The sequence below is a fragment of the Nesoenas mayeri genome (genome assembly GCF_963082525.1).
Source record: "Nesoenas mayeri genome assembly, chromosome: 3".
Taxonomy (NCBI): Eukaryota; Metazoa; Chordata; class Aves; order Columbiformes; family Columbidae; genus Nesoenas; species Nesoenas mayeri.
In genome coordinates this window covers 107545604-107570143 of record NC_137544.1, presented here as the reverse complement: position 1 = coordinate 107570143, position 24540 = coordinate 107545604, and the positions used below count along the sequence as shown (strand labels likewise).

Below are 24540 nucleotides of genomic sequence, written 5' to 3'. Positions count from 1 at the left end.
GTATATCTATCTATCTATCTATAGATATATATTCTCACTCGTGGACCTCCATCCTGCTCAGACAGACAGAGATGCAGGATGAGGTTGTTGGTGGTGTCCGTGTTTGAGGGCTCCGAGTGTCTTTCTATGATCAGTGTGGCCAGCCTGTATATATGTAAATACATGGTGTACATGGTGTATATCTGTGCTCTGTGTGTGCATGCCCGTGTGCTGGTTCGACTGAAAATGAGTTAATTTTCTTCATGCAGTTAGAAAGCTTTCTTTTTCATAGCTAGCACAGTCATTATTTGGACTTAGTTTGATAACAGGAGATAACACCCCAGCACAGAGTTAATGTTTTTAATTGCTCTGGTCTGAGTGCCAAGGACACTCTGAGCACTCTGCCCACAGGTGTGAGGCATCAAGGAAGTGGGGCATGGATGGGGCAGAGCTTGACTGACATCCAGACTGATCAATAAGAGTATTCCATCCTATTAGCATCACCATATTTAAGGAGAGTTGGGATCTTCTGGTCTCTGTCTTGGGCACTCTTGCTCTTTCTCCTGTTATTCTTCACTCTTTTTGTTGGAGCTGGGGGAGTTCGGTTCAGGACGTTTAGTTTGGCCTTTTGCCATTTTACAGAGGCCTTTGGGCCTTTCTGCCTTTTTCCTTTTTTCTCTCTCTGGGATCAACTGTTTGGGACCAGGTGGTGTTTCCTGTGACTGGCTGCTCAGTGTGGACAGAGTTCATGAGGTATTGCATTAAGTATCTTTTATTTTACATTCTATTTCTATTTTATATGTATATTTACTAGTAGCATATTAGTATTTTGTTATTTTATTAAACTGCGCTTACCTCAATCCAAGTTTCTCCCTTCCCTTTTGTCCCTTTCTCCTATTGGGGGAAAGGTGAGTGAGCGGCTATCATGGTTGTATTGCCATCTTGGGTTAAATCACAACACCCTGTCCGGAGAGCATCTTCAGCCTTGCTGCTGGTTGAGCCTGCAGGCATGGAGTGGCAGCAGCTTCACCCCTGAATCTGGCATGACATATTTTGCTCTGGCAGATTCTACCTCTGTGTCTAAAGAACATGCATGGTCAGCAGTTTACTGGGCTTGTGTCTGTTGCTCATGCACCAACTGATGCTGCTCAGCCCAGGGAGACCAGAGTGCACAGCACTGCTCCTTCCCCCAGGGACAGACCCACCTTCAGGTTAGTATTGGTCATGTACACAGACCTGTCAAGGGCAAGATGCCTGTGACATACAAACCCCTGAGTGTACAAGGTAGACAAGGGGTAAAAGCCATCAATGAGTCTGTAGTCCATAGGAACCTAGAGGTAAAGCCATGTAAGCATGGCCTGTCCTAGCATTGGTCAGGCAACCTGACCCCCTGGGTGAGTACCTGGCTTAGCTCCCTCCTCAATAGGACAGAGTTGGCAAAGACAGATCTTTCACACAAAGTGAGTGGGGAGGGAGTGACTTCTACCAGCTGAAGAGCTGGCATGTCAAGAAATAATAAGTATTAGCTAAACAGAATCTGTATTTATCAGCTATTAAGACTGAAACAGGCTCAGAGAAATCCATAAGTTACAGTGTCTGCCATTCACCTTGCAACTGGGACACAGTTTGGTGAGTGGTGGACCTCCCAGGGCTGGGGCTCTTGTGCAAGAACAGCAGCCATACCATTAGCCCATGGCCACCTCAGCAAGACAGTGGAATACATTCACATGTGCTGAGCACCTAATCTCTGTTCTCCAGTAAAGGTTTAAGTTCATACTGTTTTCTCCCTCCCAGTAGAGTTACAAACATTATCACCCTTTACACCAGTGACCACTGAAAGGTGTCAAAAACCAGTTTTTTCAAAGCCTCTATCTCCAAAAACTGAATAGAAAGTAAAAAAAAAAAAAAAAAAAAGGTTCAGAAGTTATTATGAAGAAAGACAAGCTGCTCCTTTGCCTGATGATGTATGCCTCATGTTTGTATGAAAACTGTAAAAAATCCTTTTACCCAGTGTGCAGTCTCTACCTTTCTTTAAAGATAATCCAGGTGATGGCATGTGGAGCTGTGCCTGCTCAAACAATCCGTGGGCTGGGAAAATAATTACAGAGCTGTGCATTCCTTGATCACCGTGTGAGGGAGGTAATTATGGTGCGGGGTAAGCGTAGCAGATGGGAAGTAATTGCTCTTGTATGCCTGGATTGCAGTCCTGGCGGGTCCCACATGCTGCTGGGGAGGAAAGTGGGTTTGAAGGCTATTTGAGAACCTAAGCATGCCGAGAAGTGTCCAGTGCGATTTTTCAGGTGTTTGTCTATGCCAGCCTGATGGAGGTTGCATGGAAGCTGGATAGAGAGGTGTTGTACATACTGTTGTTTCTCTCTGGCACGGCTGGATGCTTTGGTGGGGATTTACCAGGGGTGAAGGGCTCCACATAGAATCATAGAATCATTTTGGTTGGAAAAGACCATTAAGACCAGAGAGCCCAACCGTTAACAAAAAAACACTGTCAAGTCCACCTCTAAATCATGTCCGTAAGAACCTCATCTATGCATCTTTTTAACACCTCCAGGGACGGTGACTCAACCACTTTCCTGGTCAGCCTGTTCCAATGCTTGACAAACTTTTCTGCAAAAAAATATTCCTAATATCCAACCTAAACCTCTTCTGGTGCAACTTGAGGCCATTTCCTCTTGGTCTGTCCCTTGCTACTTGGGAGAAGAGACCAACACCCTCTATGCTACAACCTCCTTTCAGGTAGTTGTAGACAGTGATAAGGTCTCCCCTCAGGCTTTTCTCCAGGCTAAACAGCCCCAGTTCCCTCAGCTGCTCCTCATAAGGCTTGTGCTCCAGACACTTCACCAACTTCATTACCCTTCTCTGAACTTGCTCCAGCACCTTAATGTCTTTCTTGTAGTGTGGGGCCCAATACTAAACACATTATTTGAGGTGCAGCCTCACCAGTGCCAAGGACAGGGGGAAGATCACTTCCCTAGTCCTGCTGGCAACACATGTCACAAGACAGCAGGTACAAAGTGAAACTCATTCACACCAGCACATACTTTTTGATAATGAATTTCTTTTTACAGAGGGAAAGAATGGATGGCTATGTCCTTTTCAGAAAAGACAGGCCAGCCAGGCATGGTGGTGGAGTTGCTCTCTATGTGAGAGAGCAACTACAATGTACTAAATTCTGCCCAGGAGTGGATGATGAGCGAGTTGAGAGTGTATGGGTCAGGATCAAGGAAGGGGCAGGCTGTCAGGGGTGACACTGTTGTGGGCGTCTGTTACAGGCCACCAGATCAGGCTGAGGAAGTTGATGAGGCCTTCTATGGGCAACTGAGAGTGGCCTCACAGTCACAGGCCCTGGTTGTTGTGGGTGATTTTAACTTCCCTGATGTTTGCTGGAAGGACCATTCAGCCAGCCAGCCGCAGTCCAGGAGGTTCCTCCAGTGCATTGATGAGAACTTCCTCATGAAGATGGTGGAGGAGCCGACTAGGAGAGGTGCACTGCTGGATCTCATCCTCACTAACAAGGAGGGTCTGGTCGAAGCAGTAAAGGTTGAGGGCTGCCTGGGTTGCAGTGACCACGAGATGGTGGAGTTCAGCATCTTGTGTGGCAGGAACAGAATAGCAAGTAGAATTGCAACCCTGGACTTTAGCAGGGCTAACTTTGGCCTTTTCAAGGAATTGCTGAGGGAAATCCCATGGGCAAGACTGCTTGAAGGAAAAGGGGCCCAAGAGAGCTGGATTGCATTCAGAGATTGCTTCTTCCATGCTCAGGATCAGAGCATCTCCACACGTAGGAAGTCAAGGAAGGGAGCCAGGAGGCTTGCGTGGTTGAATAGGAATCTGTTGGGTATGCTCAAGCAGAAGAGGAGAGTTTACCGGTCATGGAAGCAGGGGCTGGCCACTTGGGAAGAATATAAGGCTGCTGTTAGAGGATGTAGGAAGGCAGCTAGGAGAGCCAAGGCCTCCTTAGAATTACAGCTGGTGAGAGGTGTCAAGGACAGCAAAAAGAACTTTTTCAAATACATAGCAGATAAAACTAATACCAGAGGCAATGTAGGCCCACTGAGGAATGGGGTGGGTGCCCTGGTGGCAGAAGATACAGAGAAGGCAGAATTACTGAATGCCTTCTTTGTCTCTGTCTACTCTGCCGGAGGCTGTCCTGGGGAGCCCTGTACCCCTGAGACCCCGGATGAAGCCAGGTCAATGGAAGAGTTTGCTTTAGTTGATGAGGACTGGGTTAAGGAGCAATTAAATAGACTGGACATCCATAAATCCATGGGTCCAGATGGGATGCATCCGGTGGTGCTGAGGGAGCTGGCTGAGGTCATTGCTGGACCGCTCTCCATCATCTTTGCCAAGTCTTGGGAAACAGGAGAGGTGCCCGAGGATTGGAGGAAAGCACATGTCACTGCAGTCTTCAAAAAGGGCAAGAAGGAGGACCTGGGCAATTATAGACTGGTCAGCCTCACCTCTGTCCCTGGGAAAGTAATGGAACAGCTTATCCTTGGTGCCATCTCAAGGCATATCAAGGATAAGAGGGTTATTAGGGGCAGTCAGCATGGCTTTACCAAGGGTAGGTCATGCTTGACCAACCTCATAGCCTTTTATGAGAATGTAACAAGGTGGATGGATGATGGCAGAGCTGTGGATGTGGTCTACCTTGACTACAGTAAAGTCTTTGACACAGTCTCCCACAGCATCCTAGTTGCTAAGTTGAGGAGGTGTGGTCTAGACAATAGAGTAGTGAGGTGGGTTGCAAACTGGGTGAAGGAGAGAAGCCAGAGAGTGGTAGTCAATGGTGCAGAGTCTAGTTGGAGGCCAGTATCTAGTGGAGTACCTCAGGGGTCTGTACTGGGGTCAGTATTATTCAATATATTCATTAATGATTTAGACGAGGGAATAGAGTGTACTATCAGCAAGTTTGCTGATGACACTAAGCTGGGAGGAGTGGCTGACACGCCAGAAGGCTGTGCTGCCATCCAGCGAGACCTGGACAGGCTGGAGAGTTGGGCGGGGAATAACCTGATGAAATTTAACAAGGAAAAGTGTAGAGTCCTGCATCTGGGCAGGAACAACCCCAGGTTCCAGTATAGGTTGGGAAATTACATATTAGAGAGCAGTGTAGGGGAAAGGGACCTGGGGGTCCTGGTGGACAACAGGATGACCATGAGCCAGCACTGTGCCCTTGTGGCCAGGAAGGCCAATGGCATCCTGGGGTGTATTAGAAGGGGAGTGGTTAGTAGATCAAGAGAGGTCCTCCTTCCCCTCTACTCTGCCCTGGTGAGACCACATCTGGAATATTGTGTCCAGTTCTGGGCCCCTCAGTTCAAAAAGGACAGGGAACTGCTGGAGAGGGTCCAGCGTAGGGCAACAAAGATGATTAAAGGAGTGGAGCACCTCCCTTATGAGGAAAGGCTGAGGGAGCTGGGTCTCTTTAGTCTGGAGAAGAGGAGACTGAGGGGTGACCTTATTAATGTTTATAAATATATAAAGGGTGAGTGCCATGAGGATGGAGCCAGGCTCTTCTCGGTGGCAAACAATGTTAGGACAAGGGGTAATGGGATCAAGCTGGAACACAAGAGGTTCCACTTAAATTTGAGAAAAAACTTCTTCTCAGTAAGGGTGACAGAGCACTGGAACAGGCTGCCCAGGGGGGTTGTGGAGTCTCCTTCTCTGGAGACATTCAAGACCCACCTGGACATGTTCCTGTGCGACCTCACCTAGGCGTTCCTGCTCCAGCAGGGGGATTGGACTAGATGATCTTTTGAGGTCCCTTCCAATCCCAAACATACTGTGATACTGTGATGTGTGCTATTGTATTGCTCTCTTTCATAAAAATAAACGCAGAGGGAAAAAAAAGATTCAGACAAAAAGATCTTGCAGGATTGTCAAACCCCACCAAGCAGAAATCCTGACAGGCCACAACAAATCATGTTATAGTTTTAATGGTAAATTTGAGAAGACAAAAAGATTTTTTTAAAATTTCTTTCTCTGGCTTACAAAGCTTCAGATTTCCCTGCAATCTAGAAAGCTAAAAACTTCTACAAAAATTAAGCTGAGGTACCTGCATGACTCCAGAGGATGGAGATGGATGAAAAAATAAACATAATGAGGGTTTTTTTTTAATCAGACGCTGTTTGTGGAGAAGAGTTTTATGGTGAAAGGCATAGGAAACCTACATGTTCCTCTGCAAAGGTTTCCCCGCAAAATGCACAAAAATCTCTCTGAGCCATTCAGACTCAGCTAAGGAGGTAGATAAACCAAAACATTGTAAGCATAAAAACTCATATAACCTGTTTGTAGACAAGTGGAAAATTAGCCGATAAGCACTGTCTGCTGTTAAAAATCAGGTACTCTGAGACGTTACACCTCCTGAGAGGTGACCCTAAAGCAGTGGCCTCTGGACAGGTCACCTGAATGGCTCATGCGTGCATGTACACATGTACATGCTGTAGCTCAGCTATGACAGTTCAGGCGAAAGGGCAATCTGGATACCATTTAGCATGAGGCCAGTGTGACCAGGAGGGCACCACATGCCATGTGGCAATGGGAGCCACATCCTGATCTCACAGTCTGAAGAAGCAAGCATTCTGCTCTGGTGAGGGTCCACCTCTAGTACTGTGTCCATCTCTGAAGCCCTCAGTACAGAAAAGACATGGACATGTTGGAGACAGTCCAGAAGAGGGCCACAAAAATGATCAGAGGAATGGAACACCTCTGATGAAAGGTTGAGAGGTGTGGGGTTGTTCAGCCTGCAGAAGAGAAGGCTCCAGGGAAACCTTATTGTGGCCTTTCAGTACTTAAAAAGGAGACTATAAAAAAGATGGGGACAGACTTTTTAGCATGGCCTGTTGTGATAGGACAAGGGATAATGGCTTTAAACTGAAAAAAGGTAGATTGATATTAGATAGAAGAAAGAAATTTTTACAATGAGGGTGGTGAAACACTGGCCCAGGTTGCCCAGAGAGGTAGTAGGTGCCCTATCCCTGGAGACACTTAAGGTTGGGCTGGACGGGGCTCTGAGCAACCTGATCTGGTTGAAGATGTCTCTGGTCATTGCAGGGGTTTGGCCTAGACGATCTTTGAAGGACCCTTCCAACCCAAATTATTCTATGATTCTGTGATGAAAGATCAGATACATGGGAAAGAAAATGTCCCTGTCCTGACAGTAATTTATTGGTACCTGACAGAGAGAGCAGGACTGGGCAGCCATGAGTAGTGCATGTGTCTTTTGTGAAGAAAAATACAGATTAAAATAGAAGCAAGTAAATGAGCAAGTGATACACAGTGATAGCCTCGAGCTGTTTTACTGAGAGAAGATGAAAACCACCAACTCTGAGTGTTGCTTGGGACAAGAAGATCACCAGGTGATGCCTTATTCATGAAAATCGGATATCTCAATGGAAAATAACTCCTTTTGCTTTCATAAAGCGTATTTCTAAATCCACTGCTCCTCCCTCCTAGTTTAACTAAATGTGATGTACATTGTCATTTCCACCATCCAGGCAGATTCTGCTCGGCTGCATTGCTTGATACAGGTGGCCTACAAGAAGCCCTAAATCAGCAGCACATCAGCAAGAGCCTTGGTGGAAAAACTAAGTCCCATACACAGCAGAAACAGCCCCTGCGAGGAAGCACATTGCTTTTATGGACCATAGGGAAAACTAATCTATTTGTAAAGAGCATCTCTGAAAACTTGCAACATTGATCTTTGTATAATTCTTTTGCGCCATCACATGGACATATACAGCTTAAATGTACTGCCAGGTGCTACAGGAATAAACTGAGAGCACCGGTCCCTTTGGAATGAGCTGTGTTGTAAGTATATCTTTTACAAATCAGGCCTTCATCTGTAAATGTATTGCATGCTTACAGGAAACCAGTTTTTTAAAAAATGTTCACCACAAGTGCTAAATTCCAGCACAATGAATCCATCCCCTGTCTTTAAGTTCCTACATGTTACAATTTTTACCGGACTGGGCCTTTTTAGTATAACTACCCAGGAGATTTTTGAAAACATGAAATTTTCAGTAACTCAGGGAACTGAAAAAGAAGGTTTGAATGCAAGTGTCAAGTTTTGATCTTTAGTTATTGTTCTGACTTTTGACAAAGGACAGGGAATATTAACAAGACATCTCAAATGTTTTTCAGGAGTTTAAACTAAAAGGCATATAAAAATAGATATCACATGCTAATAGGACATAATGTTTTACTATCTCATATATAAAACATCATTCTGAATGGTTTATGCTCCAAAGTATGAGTTGATACCACTGTTGATATTAGTTTAAGTGCAGGTTTTCAGTGGTTTATAGCACCTATTTTAGTCAGTTCTTAGTCACAGAAGGTTTTGGCCTTAATTTGAGCTTAATTTTTCCACCAGAATGTGCCAATTTGTTGGACATGGGGTTTTGAAGAAGTGCAACTTTCAGTGAAGGTGGGTGATGAACCTTCTGGAGAAGAAGGCAGGCAGCAATGGTACCTGCCTGGGAACTCAGGGAACAGACAGACTGACATGCCTGTATTGGACTGGGACGACCAGAGACTTGAACATCTTTCTGTGAGAAATATGGAGAAAGGAATTCTCAGCTGATTCAGCTATTGGAGAGAGCTATGAGGAGAAATGGGAGGAAAGTATCATGCAGGGGTGGCATTATTATTACATTTCTTTTAGTGAGGAAAGAAGAAAAAATTCTACTTCTGATGCAAATACAAAAGCAGAAGTCAAAATTCCTCAGACAGTCTTTCTTCTGGCTGGGTTTAGCCACAACTTGCCTTAGTGAATCTAAAGGGTCAATTAACAAAGATTAATTTACCGCCTTTCAACATAATAAAACAAAAACACCTGCCTGATCTTTCTTGCTGGCAGCTCCTGGTTTTAGGCAGTCACATCCAGCAGTTACCCATCATTATGTTAAACAAAACCAACACTCAGGTCTCCATTCTCCAGGGCCTAAATCCCTCAGCACAATATCATCATCTTTCACTGCCTTCATGTGACCTTTTCCACCTTCCTAAAGCTCCTATTGAGGTGGTAGGGTCTTATGGGATCAGTTCACAGCTCATGTGGATGCCATATCCGTCATATACTGGCTCTCAGTACATTTAATTTCTCAGCCTTACTGGTTTTTAGTACCTAATTATGCTGTTTGTTTTATATTTATTGGACTGTGCTGTGCTTTCATTTCTTAGAGAAAACTGGCTTGCAATCCCCAGGCCTCCTGAAGCAATGTTACTGCAGGAAATTAATGAATGCACTATTTTCTCCAGCACAGAGCTAACACATTGCCACTGGTAACAAACTCCCAACCCTTCCTTGGCTGCAACATTGGTGAAAAATCCTGCTTAGTTCATGTATGTGAAGAGATATGACCATTAAAACTGCTAATGAACAGCTCTGCCTGAAGGAGGAAACGGCAGGACGCTAAAGCACGTGTGGATCCTACCCCGTGTTTTACTTTCTGCTGTCATTGTCATCAGGCAAATCTCTTGACCTAAACTTGCTAAATCAATAACACTCAAACAAGGAAACTTGTTATTTTCCACTGGACAAACTTTAATTGTCTCAGATGCCTTCAAGTTCAATGACAGACACTTCATTTAAAGTAAAAAATAGTAGTGCTATGTCTCCTTCTTTGATGTTGAAGACAAGGACTCTTCAGATCTGAAGTGCCTGCTCTGGCTTGACAAATACCTAGCACTGGTAGATGTTTAGAGGAGGCAGAGGAGAGGGTGAATGATTTTGGTGCTATGGAGTACAGACAGTAGCTTGCAATTCGTACTGCTACCACCAGTAGAAAGAAATACAAGCGACTGTTTCCTTGCAGTCACAGATGAGACTTTCAGTGTGACTCTTTGTCTGTCATGTTACATTATCTGCTATGCTGGGAAACTCAATAATTACTCTGCAGGCACTTACAAAGACCTACTTGTTGAAACAAATGATGAAGCATGAGGTGACTGTTTGGCACAGGCTGGAAACCAGCAATCCGAAACACTGTCGCTTATCTGGTAAAAAATATCTTTGTATTAAAATTGGACAAGAAGAACAGACTAAGCATTTTTTTCAGGGGAAAAGGAAATGGTTCATGGAAAACAAATTCACTCTGGCAGAACAGAAATTATTTTTCTGCTCCTGGAAGGATACTAACTGGTCTGCTTTCACAGATGATCAGCTTAGGAACCAATATATCAGTTATCCCAACAGGAAATCCAAATGTTTGAGGTAGCAAGCATGTTTTCCATTCAGAACTCATGGCTACAGAAAATTGCTAGCTGGACATTGTATAACCTGATGTGGAACTTGACCATTGCCAGATAAATCCCAATATATTTTGTAGATTCCTCCCTCAGCAAAGTATGTCACAAGACAATGACCACTACCATAAAAACATTTTGAGGTGGGGAACACACTACCCTGTTTAACCACCTCCCACTACCCTGGAGAGTGTCTTGCCCACATTTATGTCTTGGTGAACTTTCCTTTATAGTGTGGGGTGATGTCTACTCCATGGATGCAAAGCTCTGAATTAGCAGGAGATGTTTTACGATTACCTCATGAGACAGGTAAAAGGCAGCAATTCCCAATGGCCAGAAGCAGCAGAGCATGGAGAATACAGTGAGGCCGAAATGATCTCTTGGTGGCATCATCAGGAAATTGTCTTCACTTTCAGTGTCACTTGAGTAATCGCTCTGGAATAGCAAGGGAGAGAGAAATGTAGAAGTGCTGGTTAATGATATCACTATTTCTCCCCTGCCATGGGCCAAGGTTGTGATCATCTGCCCATAAAACTCCTCCCACTTATGCAAGGGCAATTCTGCAACATCAACATAGGCCTCCAGCACTCATGGTGGAAGGCTTCTGATAACCTACCCTGGGGTCTCTAGCATACAGAAGTCTCTAGTCAGGGCTAGCTCTGGGGGCTCTTGTACCCTACTCATCAGGGCCCATGCACCCTTTCTGCTCTGCTGAGGCACCACAGTGATGGGACCACAGGAGTTACCCTGCCCTCCTGCAGTGTTCACACGAGCCAGTGGCATCCTTCAGGAGGACTTCAGGATTGGGACTATGGCCATCGCATATCTCCCTCCCTTCCCTGCTGAAAGTATCACCAGGACACTAACCCCCTGTTTAGCAGGACCCCGAGGCAAAGCTGAGAAACCCAAACCCCTATGTGTACACCAAAATCAAACAGGAGAGAAGTGGGAGCAGAGCTTAGTGTCAGGGTGTTATCTCTGCAAGTGACAGGTTGGGACTGCAGCTGCCTTGTTGTCACCAATGCTTGGCGAAGCCACCTCAGAAGGCAACTCAAAGTCAGCATCTTTTTCTTTCCTACTGTATGCACAGGACTGGCTATCAGATGTTCTCCTTACAAGAACCAGGGGAATCTCTATTCACCAACTATGTCACAGCCTCCATCACTGTTGCATGAACTTGAAAGCAAGAAATGAGAAATCATAATCATAGAATACTTTGGGTTGGAAGGGACCATCAAAGGTCATCTAGTCCAACCCCCCTGCAATGAGCAGGGACATCTTCAGCCAGATCATGTTGCTCAGAGCCCCGTTCAGCCTGGCCTTGAATGTTTCCAGGGATGGGGCATCTACCACTTTTCTAGGCAAGCTGTGCCAGTGTTTCATCACCCTCATTGTAAAAAATTTCTTCCTCACATCTAGCTTGAATCTCTCCTCTTTTAGTTTAAAACCATTACCCCTTGTCCTATGCCTACAGGCCCTGCTAAAAAGATTGTCCCTGTCTTTCTTATAGAAATCTCTACAGGGAGCTGAAAAGTGCCCATTTTATGTGCTCTTCTTTCGTGAATGAAAGAAAGTGAGTCTATAGCCAGATGAACCAGGGTGAACCTGGGTAGGCTGGCACTTCAGACACATAATGTCACATATCTAGTGCATAAGTAGTTGTAGGCATCAGGTGCTCTGCATCTCCCAACTCAAATGCTAGTCTTCTGCAAGGTCACTGTACAAGTGCCAGGAGAATGTCAGCCAGACCATACCCAATGGGGACAAGGTGACAAATGTGGTGCAAACCTAAGCATAAGGAACCAAAGTGACAAAAGCTGAAAGAGAAAAAAAACACGAGTTGCTCCAGCAGCAATGGGATACTGACAGATTAAGTGTGCAGGCAGAAGCACCTGCCCAGGCGTGTTTCTTAGATATCCCAAGGTAAAGTTTCAGCAACCCTGACCCAGCAGAAGTTTCTTTTATGGCAATTGCTAGGACTGGTCCACAGGGAACCTGACTACCTTGCAGCTGTAAGTGCCTACATGAGTAGATAATTTCTGATCAGAGACAGCTCTTTCATTTGTCAGAAAAGCAGAAGAAACCCCAGTGACTAAAAGCAGAACAGATGAAGAGCAGACACAAGGTGAAGGTTTTTAACAGAGATGGTGATGAACACTTTCCTGCAGCTGTAATGGATTTTCTATTACACAAAGCCCTTTCCTAAATTGAGGCTAGCTATCCCTAAAAGCTATGTGCTTTCCTTCAATGGAGACATTATGAGTTAACAGAAGCTCTGCAGGCAGCCTGCTGTGGGCTGCCTGTGACATACTGGAGGCTGGACTTGATGGCCACATAGTCCCTTCCAGTATTAAAATGCTAGACACATAGGAGAAATCAGACAACAAGGTCTGCTGTGAACCACAACTGAAAGCAACCTCTGATGGATATTCAGGAAACAACCCTATGGTATTACTCTTTTTTTCCAACAAAGAGACCAGCAACACACATACACTGCATACAAAACTGATTTCTGGTATGGCTCTGTGCAATCTGCTTCAAATCCAGATGGTCCAGTGGTCTGCTTTTGACAATGACCAACACATCATGCAACTGTAAGATAATATATGTTCTGTTTCCCTCCAAACAATGCCTGTTTCAGTCATGCAGTTAGACACAATGCCCTATTCTGACCAGCAGTCTTTGCTCTTCTGTAAGCAGTCTAAGTTCATCTAAATGCAGCAGACAGCAAAGGCAGCATGCTGGATGGTAGCTGTCTCACTAAGGGCTGTAGCTTATCACTGTACTGCCACTTGCCACTGAACAGCATCTGGTTGATGCTTGCTTAAGAAGTGATGTCTCTCAAACCTGTTGCCATCATGGATTCTTTGTTCTGGTGATGCTTCATATATTTGTTTTTGCCTTTTTTTTAAATGATTTTGAGTTTTGTAGTTTCTCCCCTTTGATTTTAAGGTATCCATAACCCATTAACCCCGACCTGTCCATCTCCTCTTGTTTCCCCGGCTCCCAGTCTAAATTGCCTTGTCAGTCGAGCAGCCAGCCTTGCAGAACAGGCTCACAGAGGTTCCTCCTTTCTTAGAAAGCTTTTCATATATAAACTTGCAAAACCAAAATGGATCAGGGCCAGAACTCCTGGAGGTAGCTGTCCAAGACCATTCTTCCCTGGGTTTTGATCATCTCCCTTGCGATGTTTTCTGGATACCAATGGACAGTTTACCTATAGCTCATCAGTAACTTGCATTCTGCACATTGCCACTGTAAGGGAATTACTGCAGTCAGCAATAAAAAGATCTATGCTAAAACAGACCAGCTGCCGGAGTCTCCTAAATCACATGGCCATAAAGTATAATAAATATCCCTAATTTCTGTGTGAGTGACAGGAGCTCTCACCAACCCTTTGCATTCATGGGGAGGGCCCATGTGTATCACAGCATGCTCATGCCTTTGCAGGTGGGCCAGCAGCCACTGCAGAGAAGTGGCTCTCAGCAGCTTACAGTTGTTGACAAGGGTAAAGCTGCAGTGAACGCAATGCACTTCATCAATGTTCATGGCAGAGGGCATCACTTTAGGGCTCCCATTCAGGAAGACCTCTACAGTCTGCAGACACAAAGGTTATGCCAGGAGCAGAGCAGGTGGTCCATGCAGAGCAGACCATCTTAAGATGAGGAAGATGAGAAAGATGAGGAAGATACCTCTCCACGGAGCCACTTCACAGGAAGACTAGCAGTATACACTTAAGCTAGGGGAGTGGCCCTTCATGATTGTTCTCCTTGTGCTTTAGAGCTGACAGAGCTTTCTGTGTGGTCCAGTCCTCGAAGCATGCCCCATCTCCGCCTTCTGCAAATGACAGTGTGCAGCTCCTCCAGGGCCCCTGCTGCTTACAGGTTAGATGGCAGGGTCTTCACTGCATAACGTCAGTCTAAAAACTCAGAGAAGTGATGATGAGAAAGGGAATTGCTCTGGGCCCTGGCTGCTATTAAACAAGATTCATAGAAAGGCATTTGGAGACTGCTGAAGGTGACATCCCAGCCATGCTCACTTCACTTAGGGCTGACTAATAAAGGTTAATATCCCTTGTCAGGGCTCAGTATCTCCAGACTCCAGTGGCTTCTCCTTTAACAGAGAAAAATAAATTGAATGCGAATGAAGTGTAATCACTCTTGTAACCTTTTAATAATGTGTCCAGGGACATAAAGTGTGTCCTATGGGGTCAGACCAGTGGTTCATTGAGCCCTGTGCTGTCTCTGACAGCAGCAGCAGGATGTGACATAAACCTGTACACTTTGCAGTCCATCGCTTGTGCTCCCCCAGCACCCTCAACTGTTGTGTTGGAAAGAAAAGCTTTGCCAGTTCCTCTTAATATGTTCATGGATTCCTCCACCATGCCTGGTCCCTTTTGAACTTGCCAATTTACCATAACCTCTTGTGGCAGCAAGTCAGCAAGTGTTCACTACCCCAAGTGTGAAGAATGATTTTCTGTTACCTGTGTTAAGCCAACCTCTTACTAGCTCCCCCAGGTGTCCCCTGCTATTGTAGGTTTGGCAAACAGCAGCTCTGCATTCACCTCATCCTTCACCTTCATGTCTTGTGCAACTGGCTCATACACCCCTCGGCCTTCTTCTCAACAAAGTGGAAAGTCTTAACCTTTTTCACTGTTCCTTGTAAGGAGGCTGCTACTTCCTCTTGATCATTTTCTTTGTCCTTTTCTCTCTTCACAATGTCCATAAAAAGTGAGGACCACAATTGCCCACCCTGTTTAAGAAAGTGTGTAGCACCAAGTTTCAATACAGCAACAAAATGTTGCTGGCACCTTGTCTTGTTCTCAAAAACATGCTTTAAGATATCCAGCGTTATGTTGACATATCACCTTGCCCTGCACACTGTTCTGTGGGACTTCACAGCCTGACAATGATTTCTCCACGGTTGTAGCTCACAGTTAAAAGCTTAGTGTTGAGTTCACATGGATTAGATTATTTTTCCACAAATGTACCAGTTTATATTTATTTACATTGAAATGCATTTGCCACCATTTTGCCAGTCAGTTCTATGAAGTCCTTCCAGAGTTCTCCACTGCCATACCACCTGAGTATTCAGAAGAAATTAACACAATCCACAAATTTGAACGGGTCTACGTGTTTCCAGAAATAAGAGTCCAAATGGCTTCATCTTTCCCTGTGACCTTATCTCACATCCCTGTTTTCTTCTGGGCATGTGCCACAGGACAAAAGAAACAAAAATGATATTCTCAGATCCACAACACATCCCTAGGAGAGCTTGAGCGAGACATTTTTTGCACCATTTTCTTCAGTTCCACAGGTGCAGAATGGAGAAAATACTGTTTTTGCACCATGCAAGAGTGCTAGAGAGACCACTCAGTTCCTTAATGAATAGAAGGTGCAAGACCCTGAAGTAAAATGGCCAGATAATCAAGTACCTAAAGCATGCAAGACCTGCCTCAGATGTCATCCATACTGCAGCTTCCCACATTTGCACTAGACTGCCTCTTCACCCATGCTGCAGACCTCTCTGGAAGGGGAACCCCACTGTGCTCAGCTCTCCAAGGCAGTGTCCAAATATGCTTTCTGGACCCCCACTCCCAGGGGAGGCTCAGGACACAGCAGCTCAGCTCTTCTGACCAAAATACAGGACCGTCTGTGCAAGCTGGCCATATTGAGAGAAAGCAAGCATGTTGTGTGGCTTGACATACATAAAACCCCCTTCAGGTCCTTCTCTTCGCATTGCAGAACAGATATGGCCAGGAGGTGCTTGGGAATGGTGAGAAGAGGGGTTAGATGGAACAGGATGTGGGTTAGGATCCACATTCTGCCTTTAGACTTTTATGGTTACATTGAAGGGATGAGTTTCACAGCAGCATCCAGCAATTTGTAGGGGAAAAAAAAAAAAAAAGGAAGGGAGGTTTAGCTTGAAAGCACTACATTTCCTTTCTTCTTTCACTCCCCATCATTTTCAGACACTGCTTCAGACATTGCTGGGAAAAAGAAAAAAGGGGTTTTAAGAGAGAGCTCAGACGTATTCTTTTATGCGACATATGAATAATTCAATTTGCTGCCATCAATAGCTTGCGTTTCTCTAAATAAGCCATCTATCTAGGGGTTAGGAGGAAAACTAGCAGGAGTGTAATATGACAAATGATGTTTCTGGATAAAAGATGGCACTGCATTTACACATGAACTCTAACAGGAGGGTATCTCAGCTAGCAACTTGCAATATTTCACTGTCGCCACATTTGACAAGTTGTCTGTCCATTAGTCGTGGCATAAAGAACTCATAAGATATTTATAAGCATTCCAGAGATACCTAAATAGGGAATCATATGATTTCAGGGTTGGGTACTGAGAAGAGAAGTATAAAGGTTTGACAGAATGCGCAGATTTCTGCTTTCATGGCTGGTAACTGCTGGAGCAAAGTGGGGTTGTATATGCTAATGAGAGCTGTTTCAGAAATGTTTTTCCCTCCAGACAATTATGATTTTCATAGGCAGTCTGAATAATATTACAACAGGACCTGAGAAACACTGCTAGTTTTAAAAAAGAAAAAAAAGTTAAACACGTACGTGTTGTTGCAGTGATGTGCAGGACACCTGGTTAGGATGTCACCTGCTTCTCTGCCAGATCTCCCAGGTTCTTTAGAGTCCCCAGGCTTGGGGAGGGAAGAAGATGCCTGCTTCAAGGCAACTTTTCAGAGATATTGGTGAGCTGGACAGACCCATTCTGAAGAGCATGGCAGGCAATGGAGCAGCAACCCCTACAGCCTGGCTGGGTCAGCTCTTTAAACAGAAACCAAGTCACTGTCGACCCAAATAGCTAGTATTTTTCAAAAAATTCCTCTGCAGCAAAGTTTTCTACAGGAAAAAAACAGCCTTTCTGGTTAGCAAGAGCCAAACTCTCTTCAAAAATGAAACCCTGGCAGAAGTGCACTGACCTGCAGGGTCCATAAAAGCTGTTTTCTACACGTGTCCATGGACCCCTGTGAGGGTTGAATGGAGGCAGTCACTACAAAGGAGTGAGTTAGATTTTTCTGCATTTCTAATAAATTGAATACCCAGTCCTGAAAACCACTAGGCAGGCACTTTGCAATAACACAGGCAGTACCAGAGAGATGTGGGTGAAGAGAAATGACTCACAACCCCAGGGTTGTTCTGTCCCCCAGAAGGCATTTTACTGAGATGCCTGAGTTGGGAATCTGCTTGCCTTGCCCTGACACATAGAAAACAGGTAGTAACTCCCAACTTTCAAGAGACAACAGCTCCTCTGCACAAATCTTCCCTCTTTGTTCATGTTTGCATCAAGGAGATATGTTCAGAGTTTTCTCCCAGAAAGAAGTGCCAAAGCAGATACGTTACAACAAAAAATCCCTTACAAGAACTGAGCCCTGATGTGCTCGTATACTACGCAGGTCCTGTCAGATGAACTGTAGCATGACAGTCAATGTGGCAAGATACCCAGCAGTGTGCTGTGCATCCTCGATGACAGAATCAAATCCTTCAAGCTTCTCTCAGTGTGGAAGCAAAACCTTGCACCTCTGTTGTATCAGCCCCTGTCACTATTCTGCTCCCAGTCCTGGTACTAACCCTTTCCATCCTACTTTAGGTCTATTAATAATTTAAAAAAAAATTCGCTTCATGTCAGTAACTGGTGAAAAAATGCATTTTAGTGGCCCAGACTTGCACTGCATGATTCAGGTGCTATTTTTCTCATTTGGACAGACAGACAAGCTTTTATATAGTTTACAACTTACCATGGATCACTCCCCTATTCAGTGACTGCTGTCCTCAAATACTTTTCTTTCATTCCTGGAGTCTCAACACATTAAGCTATGTTCCTAATGCACCTTTGTACTGGCCAAGCCCAGGGGGCCTTCAGGCATTTGGCCACACAGACAGAGCATCTGTTCACGTGGGAACCAGAACACCACAGCACTGCAGTCACCTTTTTTGCTGGTCTTCTGCTGTTAAATGCATCTCTCCTCCCCATCTTTTTTTGCATGACCAGCTGCATCTGCAGAGTCTGGATCTTTCTGTGATGGAAGTCCCCATGCTGAGACCCCTCATGCTGAGTACAGCTGCTCAACAGGTTGGTCAGAGTAGTATGAAAATTGCAGCAGTCCACTGGGCTGGCCAAGTAGCACAGTGACGGAGACTAATACTGGGCTCGAAGCAGAGACTTCTAGCAATGCATGTGTTTCGAGTCAGGTAGATCCTTCCCCAGACCTTGCCTCATGTTCTTCTTCATTTCTCCAGTCTGCTCATGGAGAAGAAGCCCCAATACAGAACACAGGATTATGCACAGGTGTGTACTTAGAATCATAGAATAATTTGGGTTGGAAGCGACCTTCAAAGGTCATCTAGTCCAACCCCCCTGCAATGAGCAGGGACATCTTCAGCCAGATCATGTTGCTCAGAGCCCCGTTCAGCCTGGCCTTGAATGTTTCCAGGGATGGGGCATCTACCACTTTTCTGGGCAAGCTGTGCCAGTGTTTCATCACCCTCATTGTAAAAAATTTCTTCCTCACGTCTAGACTGAATCTCCTCTCTTTTAGTTTAAAAACGTTACCCCTTGTACTATGCCAACATGTCCTGCTAAAATTCCTGTCCCCATTTTTCTTATAGGCCCCTTTAACTTACTGAAAGGCCACAATATGGTCTCCCAGAGCCTTCCCTTCTCCAGGCCAAACAACTCAAACTCTCTCAGCCTGTCCTCATAGCAGAAGTATTCCAACCCTCTGATTAATTTTGCAGCCTCCTCTGGCCCCTCTCTAACAGGTCCATGTCTTTCCTGTACTGGGAGTTACAGAGCTGGATGCAGGACTCCAGGTGGGGCCTCAACAGAGCAGAGCACTTTATGAATGCTGTCCTCCTCTCAGCACTTCGTATGTGTAGGTCAGGGCAGCTGTCCATACACCTCGCTGTTTGTTAGCACAGTAGCACCTTGCAGGGTTCAGTGGGACTAGGAATCCCATGGTGCCAGATGTAGTACATTCACTTAAGAAGGGATGTGTATGACCTCACGAGGCTGTAGTCCATAGAAACAGGTCAGAAATAAGGAGGAGACAGCAAAAATTATGCACACACTGTCACAGCATGGTATAAAAATTTGCAACGACACAAGTAAAGAGACTCCTTCTCCCTTTGAGATCTGGGGAGGGTAAAGATGAAATTCCTTTCCCCAGAGCTTCAGTTTTACAGATGGTTTTCTAGAAACATATTCTCTACAAAGAGCAGATCAAGCTCGTGTGGTACAACTTTGAAGAGACACCCTAATCGAGGGCCTTCCATGGCAAAGGAACCTTAAAAATCCCACAAGAAAAGGGAAAATACTTTTGGTATAAAATTTTTTTCCTTGTCCTGCGTATTTTCCTGGCCTTTTTTTTTTGCCTATTCTCCAACAGCTGGCTAAAGAAAGTCTTCCTGGATGTGGATTGACAAGAGGAAATTTTTTTTTTCTGCTTAAATGTCAGGTCAGATGTGTCAATAGCACCATTAGGCAAACACATGCCTGCTGCAGTCACTTGCATCCCTACTGCATGAGAGAAATTAGGGCAAAAAGGCAGCAACTAGGGATTCTGGTTTTATTAGGAAAATAAGGCTTCCCACAGCCAATTTTGACATGCTGTATAAGGGTGTAATTTGAGCTAACACCCTTACATGCCTCAGAGAGAAAATTTTTGCCTCCCTGCAGATGCATTGAATACTGCATTAGTGACACACATTGGGAAAAGCACCTTTCTCTCCCTACCTTATCAATACAGAGACAAAAGAGAATATAAGAGAGGTTGGGCTCTTGTTGGGCTGCCCTCGTGCTGATCACAAGGTGATAAACTGGTATTACAGGAGGTAAAAATAGGAGGTTTAGGACTTGTTAGGTCTCAGTGGAGAAAACTCCTGCAACAGACACCAAAAAATCATATCATGTCTTGATCACAGACATTCAAGTAAAAATTGTGCCTTTGCTCCATATAGCCAGTCTTTGCTAGGGTAGGAGTCTGTGATCAACACTGGAGAAAGTTTTGGGATCAGTAGCACTATGCGCACTCTCCATTCCCACACACACTGGCCAACACAAATCTGTGCCACACTAGGGCAGCTGATTTCAGCCAAGAACAAAAGATTTTTTAAAAGCAAAAAATGCATTATTTAAAGAAGAAAGAAGTTGATTCCCACAGTCTGCCCCATTTGGAGAACAAAATACATCTTACTTTACTGTGAACAATCAATGCAGCATAGGAACCTAAAAGAAAACATTTCATTTGGGATCTAATGAAGTGTTTCACTCCATCAGAAAAAAGTAAAATCAGTGACACGGGATTCATTGCAGACAGAAATGTTTTGTGTTTGTGCCAGTATGCAAAACAATCCGCTTTATGCCCAGCTTGAGTCAGGGGAAAATAGAGATGATGTTGGCCTCCTGAGCAAGACAAGCTTCATGTACAGGGCAAATGCTCCTGGCCACAACATTACACAGGATTTAAGCACGTGTGTCATCTTCAGTTTCTGACCAGCCCTTTTAGGAAATGGGAGGGAGGGACTAACTTCATACAGCAGGAGGGAAATGCTGATTCCTGTTGGGGCCAGTGGGAATTTCACCATTAGTATCTACAGGGTTGGGACTTTACCCAACACATGAAGATGACCAATCACTCACTGTCTTGGCCAGAGGAGTGAGAGATAAAGCTGATACCATGCAGACCAGCTTCCAAAGCAGCTGGATCCCATGCAGACCAGCTCTTGGAAGCTGTACACTTAAGGCAAATATGCCCTTTTCCCCCCAGCCCTCCCCACATACCCCAAATGACATCTGACCTCTAGTTCCTGGAAATCCTCCTCTTCCTCCACATCATAGGAGAGAGTGTGAATCTTGATGTCATCCACTGTGAGATCAATGAACTTGCTGTCCGGGTACTCCAGGCTGTCTTTGGTGGGGGAACGGTCCTCGATGAAGGTGGTTTCACAGCACTCTGGGCCAATGCTGTCGCCCCAGGAGTGCAGCACATTCTCCGAGTACAGGATGATGTTGGGCCGATAGTGAGACTCCACTGTCTGCTGCAGCATGTTGGGGTCCAGGAGCTGCTGCACAGGGTCGTTTCTGCCATTCTCCAGGCAGTTTGGAGAGGAAAGGCTGCTTGCTCGGTGGCTCTGGTACTGGGGAGTAGGGTACACAGAGACCAGACCATCTCGGCTCTCTGCCACTAAGTTCCTTGTATTAATTAAACCATTCCTTTTCCCGGCTTCAGTGATCTTATTGTGCATTAGCACACTGTTTTTCTCAACCAAGCCATCCATACTTGGAGGTGTCTGAGGGAGTAGGATGAGTGGTCTTTATTTTGTTGTACCTTACAGTGGGTCACACTAGGGCAGCAGCTCTCATTTTCCTGATGAATAAAGGAAATAAGTTACCAAGCTGAGGACATAGGCAATGAATAACACATTAAAATACACATCAGCTTGTCTTTGGTATCATCTCATGAGAAAATATAGCCCCACAACTCTCAAAATGTATCCCCACTTGGAGAGGCAAAAAACCTGACCCCAAATCCATGGAGACAACAGCAGTTCAGAACAATGTGTGGTGAGAACAGAACAATGTGTGGTGTTCAGGAGAACAGAACAATGTGTGGTGACAGAGGACTTCCTGAGATGTCTTGGTAATGGTGTACCCTGTCAGAGAAGAGCTATGATGCTTCTTCTATCCTGCCAGAGTTATGCCACTGTCATTCTGGGGACAATGTCCCTTTCCTCTAAATGTTCTGATAAGAGAGGTAGGGGGAAGAATATAAAAGAACCATTGTCAGTTCTCCGAAATCTGCAGTTACAAAAGGCACACAGCTGGTGTGTTCAGCTGTCAGTCTCTACAGCTACCCTTCCCCCTTGGCAAGTGCTTTACTATACTTCGAAAACCAGATGAAGGAAAAGAAGCAGGCAGCACTCTTTAAAACAACTGAAAAAACATCACCTGAAGACAAGATCAGATCTGACCCAGAAGAATTAAATCTTCTCTGGATGGGGTCCCAACTTCCCTGTGTTGCTCTGGATGCCCTATTTCGTCCAATGCCTCCAAGGCTGCCCCAGGGAAACAGACTGAAGGGCGGTGATGAGGCTTGTCAGTGTGTCCATCCCCATCCAGATTCACCTGGAAGGCACAGAGGCACAGTTCCTTGAACTCTGGGAGCTGGTTGTCTCCTTTTGCACAGGAACAACAGCCATGCTTTGTCTCACCAGATCACCAGCCTGGTTCCATTTTGTGTGGATTGCACCAAGGTGTGAGAAATCAAAGGGACAGTTCAGAAAGCCAATAGTACCTTTTTCTAGCCCAAACAGTTTCACACCAGAACACTAAGTTTTATTCAGGTGCAGCCAAAGGAAAATGCTTTTTGAAAGGCAGGTGAATCCACCGTAGCATCAATGAGCTCAGGGTTTTGTTTAAGGGCCTGACCGTAGAAATCGCAGAAATGTTCCTGGCTTCAAAGAGCTTCATTTTAGATCCTAAGGCCAACCTCCTAAGGTAGAATTACCTGTACCCAGTGTGCTGCATAGAGGAAAACAAGAATTAAACATACATAATGGCAACATGATGGATCCTTACATGCTTCATTGGCTTCCTTAGAATTACAGCTGGCGAGAGGGGTCAAGGACAGCAAAAAGAACTTTTTCAAATACATAGCAGATAAAACTAACAGCAGAGGCAATGTAGGCCCACTGATGAATGGGGTGGGTGCCCTGGCGGCAGAAGATACAGAGAAGGCAGAGTTACTGAATGCCTTCTTTGCATCTGTCTGCTCTGCCGGAGGCTGTCCTGCGGAGCCCTGTACCCCTGAGACCCCGGATGAAGCCAGGTCAATGGAAGAGTTTGCTTTAGTTGATGAGGACTGGCTTAGGGAGCAATTAAGTAGTCTGGACATCCATAAATCCATGGGTCCAGATGGGATGCATCCGCAGGTGCTGAGGGAGCTGGCTGACGTAATTGCTGGACCGCTCTCCATCATCTTTGCCAAGTCTTGGGAAACAGGAGAGGTGCCCGAGGATTGGAGGAAAGCACATGTCACTGCAGTCTTCAAAAAGGGCAAGAAGGAGGACCCGGGCAATTATAGACTGGTCAGCCTCACCTCTGTCCCTGGGAAAGTAATGGAACAGCTTGTCCTTGGTGCCATCTCAAGGTATATCAAGGATAACAGGGTTATTAGGGGCAGTCAGCATGGCTTTACCAAGGGTAAGTCAAGCTTGACCAAACTCATAGCCTTTTATGAGAATGTAACAAAGTGGATGGATGATGGCAGAGCGGTGGATGTGGTCTACCTTGACTTCAGTAAAACCTTTGACACAGTCTCCCACAGCATCCTAGTTGCTAAGTTGAGGAGGTGTGGTCTAGACAATAGAGTAGTGAGTTGGGTTGCAAACTGGGTGAAGGAGAGAAGCCAGAGAGTGGTAGTCAATGGTGCAGAGTCTAGTTGGAGGCCAGTATCTAGTGGAGTGCCTCAGGGGTCAGTACTGGGGCAAATATTGTTCAATATATTCATTAATGATTTAGACGAGCGAATTGAGTGTACTATCAGCAAGTTTGCTGATGACACTAAGCGGGGAGGAGTGGCTGACACGCCAGAAGGCTGTGCTGCCATCCAGCGGGACCTGGACAGGCTGGAGAGTTGGGCGGGGAATAACCTGATGAAATTTAACAAGGAAAAGTGTAGAGTCCTGCATCTGGGCAGGAACAACCCCAGGTTCCAGTATAGGTTGGGAAATTACATATTAGAGAGCAGTGTAGGGGAAAGGGACCTGGGGGTCCTGGTGGACAACAGGATGACCATGAGCCAGCACTGTGCCCTTGTGGCCAGGAAGGCCAATGGCATCCTGGGGTGTATTAGAAGGGGTGTGGTTAGTAGGTCGAGAGAGGTTCTCCTTCCCCTCTACTCTGCCCTGGTGAGACCACATCTGGAATATTGTGTCCAGTTCTGGGCCCCTCAGTTCAAAAAGGACAGGGAACTGCTGGAGGCGGTCCAGCGTAGGGCAACAAAGATGATTAAAGGAGTGGAGCACCTCCCTTATGAGGAAAGGCTGAGGGAGCTGGGTCTCTTTAGTCTGGAGAAGAGGAGACTGAGGGGTGACCTTATTAATGTTTATAAATATATAAAGGGTGAGTGCCATGAGGGTGGAGCCAGGCTCTTCTCGGTGGCAAACAATGATAGGACAAGGGGTAATGGGATCAAGCTGGAACACAAGAGGTTCCACTTAAATTTGAGAAAAAACTTCTTCTCACTGAGGGTGACAGAGCACTGGAACAGGCTGCA

The 24540-nt window shown here is 45.4% G+C and overlaps 1 protein-coding gene across 1 annotated transcript in view; it reads right to left on the bottom strand.

Annotated features, from left to right (window-relative positions):
* The window catches only part of SYNDIG1 (synapse differentiation inducing 1), a gene marked incomplete at both ends in the record, with an annotated part of 67010 nt that extends 45469 nt beyond the window's left edge, over window positions 1-21541 (bottom strand). The window contains 2 exons of the mRNA XM_080341200.1: window positions 10540-10677; window positions 21062-21541. Of these exons, the coding sequence (XP_080197326.1) occupies window positions 10540-10677; window positions 21062-21541 (618 nt within the window). The remainder of the gene's footprint in view (window positions 1-10539; window positions 10678-21061) is intronic.
* Between the last annotated feature and the right edge of the window lie 2999 nt (window positions 21542-24540).